Raw genomic sequence first — 6402 nt, forward strand, 5'->3', positions numbered from 1 at the left:
GTCATTTCGCGATATTATTAAGTATTCGTGTACAATAAGGAATCTACAGTTTCTAAATTTGCTCCCGAATTTGTCTGCATTGCAAATACTTTGTTTTCATGTCAAAGGTCAATATATAAAAGACTCGTTAGCTTGGGTAAATGTGAAGTATCTGGTTTTTTATGTGGGTCGTTTCTGACGACAATGAAATTTTTACAGATTAGGATTTAACTCAACACTGCTTATATATCAATTTTCATGCTTTGGATCTCCATTTCTGCCAAAATATATTCTGTTAAAATGATATTTATACATATGAGCTAAAAAAAACTTGTCTTAGTTTACACCTGCAGAAAAAAAGCGCTATATGGTATTGTTTTTGGTTCATCTCTTTCTGTCTGTCTGCAGCTTTATTAACCTTGATCATAAGTTTCAAACAAACAAGATATAAACTTCACAAGGTTAGAGCTGTGTGAGGTCAAGGTCATTTACCAAGTTTCACACTCTTGGGCATTATAGTGTTTCTTAAACACATCTTATTTATACTAATACTTTTTGCATGCTTGGGGTTTGATCTGTTTTTAATTGAGCTTTTGTTGAAATTCTTTCCCAACTCAGAAATCTAATTCAAATGACAAGGGATCAGGAGGTACCACTCTTGAATTATTAGTCCCATATATAATCCTCTCCTTCAATTATTATTTCCTGATGTAGTTTGCTCTTGATGGTTCATCATGCCCTGGAAATTGGTGAACACTGGGGTGTTTAGATTCACCATGAAATAATTCAATCAATTCTAGACTTGCTTAAGAAATTTATAGCCAGTTATAAATTTTTGATGTTCTGTCATAAGTATGTGTGTGTCTTAGATTTGCAGCATCCTTGATAATGCTGATTTGAAACTTGAAAAACTAATAAATCTCCAAAGCTGCATGTTAAACCATTCTTTTTCAAATCTAGGGGATCTTTTGGCGTACATGTAGGTATATACATGTAACCATTGAACGTGCCATTTTAACTCTTGAGTTGTGAAAGTTGTAACCTGATAACCAATCACACAGCTGTCTTTAATGTGACCACCGGTTTTTGATGTGAATGGAAACATGTTTAGCGAGTTCTAAACTTAAATGAAAGCAATAGATATTAATTACACACAAAGGAAGTTATTAACATTGTTCAGAATAGTGTTCACTAGTCTGCAAATCATGGAACTAGGCCATATAATATCGATGTAAATTTTTCTCCTTGTCTGTTAGGATTGCGATACTTTTTGACATTTATTGTAAATTATGTATATTTAAGAGAACTATCTTTATAATAAATATAGTATATGTATAAGGTGATCAATAAAGTACACTTTGGAATAAAATATACAAGTATTTCAATGTTTAATATATAATATATATGATTGAATAATTCCAAGCCTTCCGATTGGTTGAGATTCAACAAACTAGAAACAATAGAATATTAATTATGTTCACCTTCATATGCCTTTGAGGTGAAAATAAATTAGGATTTTTCAAATTGATATGATTGGTAATTATTTTTGTTTGGTCATCCAATGAAAACATGTGTCGCGAATCACTTTCAGTTATTGCTCTCCTCTAGCTGTAGATAAAGATGGCTGATCAGGTATCATCTGGCTAGCTCGAAGTCAGTTTTGATGTTTTAAATTTATTCAGTCATATGAAAAACAAAAACATGCATCTCTAATCACACAAACAAAAACATCTCTATATTATAATCACATTTGACTAGGTCTTGCACTCTAGTTGTACACAACAAATTCTGACCAGATATCATTTCATAGGCTCTAATAGCCAGATATCATTTCATAGGCTCTAATAGCCAGATATCATTTCATAGGCTCTAATAGCCAGATATCATTTCATAGGCTCTGATAGCCAGATATCATTTCATAGGCTCTAATAGCCAGTTTGGATGTTCATTTTAATCAAATGATAAAACAATTACATGTGTATTGACATTTTCTTGGTCAATACGATGCTTAGCTACACTTGATGTACAATTATATTGACCTCGCACTTCAGGCTCGGTGAATATTGTATTTGCTTCTCAGGTAGCTCAATCATCGTTTAGACCTAAAAATGTCAATAATTGTGTAATATGTAAGTACATCGCAGTATGAGTGAATACGTACGTTAGTATCGGTACAATGCATGAATTAAAATTAATAATTACGTGACACCTGAAAATGTAGAATATATCCCCTATACCTACTAGTTCTACAGTGGCTGGTGGGTGTCATATCATTTTTTTTAAATTCACTGAATTAACGCAATGCACATTTTTCTTCATATACTATGTGTAATTGTATTAATTACACCTACTTTTTAAATTGTCGTTATATTCTATAACTCTGTAATTTTTCATTTCCCTGTCATTTATTCAGCTGTTTAAGTATGCTTACAATTTTTTTTAAAAGTCTGATTGCATATTGCTTGCTTCAGTAAGACAATTTTGATGTAACTGATAAAATAGTAAGTTGAAATCAAAATGTTGTATATACATTACACTAAAGCTCAGTTTGTTAGACTGCAGAGTACTATATATCAGTAGTTGACTTCAGTGCTGTATGTCATTGGTTGAATTAAGTGCTGTATGTTAGTAGTTGAATTAAGTTCTGTATGTCAGTAGTTGAATTCAGTGCTGTATATCAGTAGTTGAATTCAGTGCTGTATGCCAGTGGTTGAATTTAGTGCTGTATGTCAGTAGTTGAATTCAGTGCTGTATGTCAATGGTTGAATTCAGTGCTCTATGTCAGTAGTTGAATTCAGTGATCTATGTCAGTAGTTGAATTCAGTGCTGTATGTCAGTAGTTGAATTCAGTGCTCTATGTCAGTAGTTGAATTCAGTGCTGCATGCCAGTGGTTGAATTTAGTGCTGTATGTCAATGGTTGAATTCAGTGCTGTTGCCAGTGGTTGAATTTAGTGCTGTATGTCAATGGTTGAATTCAGTGCTATATATCAGTGGTTGAATTTAGTGCTTTATGTCAATGGTTGAATTGAGAACTGTATGTCAATGGTTGAATTCAGTGCTGTATATCATTGGTTGAATTCAGTGCTGTATGTCAGTGGTTGAATTTAGTGCTTTATGTCAATGGTTGAATTGATAACTGTATGTCAATGGTTGAATTCTGTGCTGTATGTCATTGGTTGAATTCAGTGCTGTATGTCAGTGGTTGAATTTAGTGCTTTATGTCAATGGTTGAATTGAGAACTGTATGTCAGTGGTTGAGATCAGTGCTGTATGTCAGTGGTTGAATTCTGTGCTGTATATCAGTGGTTGAATTCTGTGCTGTATGTCAGTGGTTGAATTCTGTGCTGTATGTCATTGGTTGAATTCGGTGCTGTATATCAGTGGTTGAATTTAGTGCTTTATGTCAATGGTTGAATTGAGAACTGTATGTCAGTGGTTGAGATCAGTGCTGTATGTCAGTGGTTGAATTATGGGCTGTATGTTTATGGTTGAATTCAGTGCTGTATGTCAGTGGTTGAATTCAGTGCTGTATGTCAGTGGTTGAATTCTGTGCTGTATGTCAGTGGTTGAATTCTGTGCTGTATGTCAGTGGTTGAATTCAGTGCTTTATGTCAATGGTTGAATTCAGTGCTGTATGTCAGTGGTTGAATTCAGTACCGTATGTCAGTGGTTGAATTATGGGCTGTATGTTTATGGTTGAATTCAGTGCTGTATGTCAGTGGTTGAATTCAGTGCTGTATGTCAATGGTTGAATTCAGTGCTGTATGTCAGTGGTTGAATTATGGGCTGTATGTTTATGGTTGAATTCAGTGCTGTATATCAGTGGTTGAATTCAGTGCTTTATGTCAATGGTTGAATTGAGAACTGTATGTCAGTGGTTGAATTCTGTGCTGTATGTCAGTGGTTGAATTCAGTGTTGTATATCAGTGGTTGAATTCAGTGCTGTATGTCAGTGGTTGAATTCAGTACCGTATGTCAGTGGTTGAATTCAGTGCTGTATGTCAGTGGTTGAATTCTGTGCTGTATGTCAGTGGTTGAATTCAGTGCTGTATGTCTGGTTGAATTCTGTGCTGTATGTCAGTGGTTGAATTCAGTACCGTATGTCAGTGGTTGAATTTAGTGCTGTATTTCAGTGGTTGAATTTAGTGCTCTATGTCAGTGGTTGAATTCAGTGCTGTATGTCAGTGGTTAGAATTGATGATTGGTTATGTTTTGCTGCTTACAGATCACAGAGAAAGCACTCCTCCAAGAAATCTCGACGTTTCAGTGACCAGGACACAGACTCATTTTCTAGACCTCTACCCAATATCCCTCAAAGAAGATCCTTAAGGAAGCTGGAAGAGAACAGAGAGTCAGACTCTGATGAATACTCGTATTTGGATAAACGGCCTGAACCTATAGGAGAAGTGGTAGAGGCACGGCGAGTGGAAGATTTTGGTTCCCTGCATAACACCATCGTACCATCTAAACTACCTCCACTAGAGTCCAAAGTACAAAAGAAGGGTGGAAGAAAGAAGAAGAAGAAGGTTCTGCAGAAACTAGTCCACAACGAGAGTGATGGCGAGTTATAATATACTTAACAAGTGTTTTAACGAGATATTCTCTTCCATCGATCCCTGTCACCTAGTTAATACCCGCTATTCTTTTTGATGTTTTATCAGAATGGTCAATGTAGTTTTCGTTTAGAGTTACATCGTACACATTATTGATGTATTAATTCATGTTGTATTCTCTATTTTGATTGGTGGATACGAATTTAGTGAGATGGTTTTTACTTTTTACTTGATTTATGTCTTGCGCACGTTTATCTGAGTAAGTCAATTTACACATTTGATTTTATATTCACCGGGTATTATTCATATAATTATGACCAATATACTTTGATTTAACTACAGTCTTTTAATTAATGTGGCAGCAATATTTCTCCTTTATGCGAGGATGTTTCATTTTTACAAAGACAAGGGTTTACAGTAATATCGGTATTATAAACAAATATAGGAAGAAGAAAAAAACGAGAGAAAAAATCAATGAACAATACAAGAAACACTGATAGGAACCGAACAGAAAAACTGGAATATGAACTTTATAATTACAGAATCACTTATTGGTACAATACAAAAACACTAGTAATATGAATTTTACAAGAATATGAATAGGAACAATACCAAAATACTAATATGAACTTGACAAAACACTAATAGCAACAAAATAAAAAAAATGATATGAGCTTTACAAAAACACTAATAGCAACAAAATAAAAAAAAATGAGATGAGCTTTACAAAAACACTAATAGCAACAAAATTTTAAAAAATGATATGAGCTTTACAAAAACACTAATAGGTACAAATTTTGTAAAAAAAAAAATAAACTTAACAAAAAACTAATGGCAACAAAATTTAAAAAAAATAATATGAAATATACAAAAACACTAACAGAACCAAAATAAGATATATTTGAACTTTACAAAAACACTGATAGGAACAAAAATTTTAATAAAGTGATATGAACTTGACAAAAACACTAGGAACAAATCAAGAACTCTAATATGAACCATTATGATGAATACACATGAAGTTGCTCTGCAACAGCAGAGTAATGTAGCCATATTTCTGTGTCTTAATCATCCGAGTTAACAGGGTACTACAAGGATCGGCCTTTGCACGTCTCACAGCTCTGTGGGACTGTATTTATCACATTCTCTCTGATAACCTGGTTGAGGGCAATATGGGATATATTTTATATATTGTTTGATTTAAAACTGTGATATTTTACAATTTTTTTTTTAATTCATCGTAATGTCCAAACCTTTTGTGCCTATACATGTATTTCTATATTGCTCTTGTGATTTTAAGAGATTCATTTACACATTTTTCGTATTGTATACGTTTCTTTAAAATAAAACTGTTAGATACTACATGTACTCGGGTTATCTAGAAGTTTGGATTTATGAACATTTTTCTTCAGAGTTTCTGGCTGATATGGAATTCCATCGATTCCTGATCTGTAATGCTGGAACACTTGTAATGTCTGTGGAATTTGAGAAGTGCTTTTGAACTCGTAGATGAGTTGTAGAGTCATTATTCTGAGTCATAGACTCATTAAGACTGATTCACAGACTCATTAAAGACTGAATCATAGGCTCATGAAGTCTGAGTAATAGACTCATTAAGTCTGAGTAATAGACTCATTAAGTCTGAGTCATAGACACATTTAAAAAGTCTGAGTCATAGACACATTAAAGTGTGAGTCATAGACTCATAAAATCTGAGTGATAGACTCAATAAAGTTTGAGTCATAGACTCATTATATGAAAGACTCACTCCTCACTCATTAACATAGCTTGCAGGTTTACTGGTTTGCAAAAAAACCTACTCCGATAATTCGTCACTTTACTCTTTGGAAGATTCATCACATTTCCCTG

General features: G+C 33.7%; 1 protein-coding gene across 2 annotated transcripts in view; it reads left to right on the forward strand.

The window, feature by feature from the left end:
* The window catches only part of LOC125658524 (trichohyalin-like), a 54152-nt gene extending 48857 nt beyond the window's left edge, over positions 1-5295 (forward strand). The window contains exon 31 of one of the 2 annotated variants that reach the window (XM_056150559.1): positions 4206-5295. In XM_056150559.1, the coding sequence (XP_056006534.1) occupies positions 4206-4551 (346 nt within the window). In that variant the 3' untranslated portion in view covers positions 4552-5295. The remainder of the gene's footprint in view (positions 1-4205) is intronic. The other variant, XM_056150560.1, reaches the window with a different exon arrangement.
* The last annotated feature ends 1107 nt before the right edge of the window (positions 5296-6402 follow it).

The sequence above is a fragment of the Ostrea edulis genome, chromosome 9 (assembly GCF_947568905.1).
Source record: "Ostrea edulis chromosome 9, xbOstEdul1.1, whole genome shotgun sequence".
In the NCBI taxonomy this organism is placed as follows: Eukaryota; Metazoa; Mollusca; class Bivalvia; order Ostreida; family Ostreidae; genus Ostrea; species Ostrea edulis.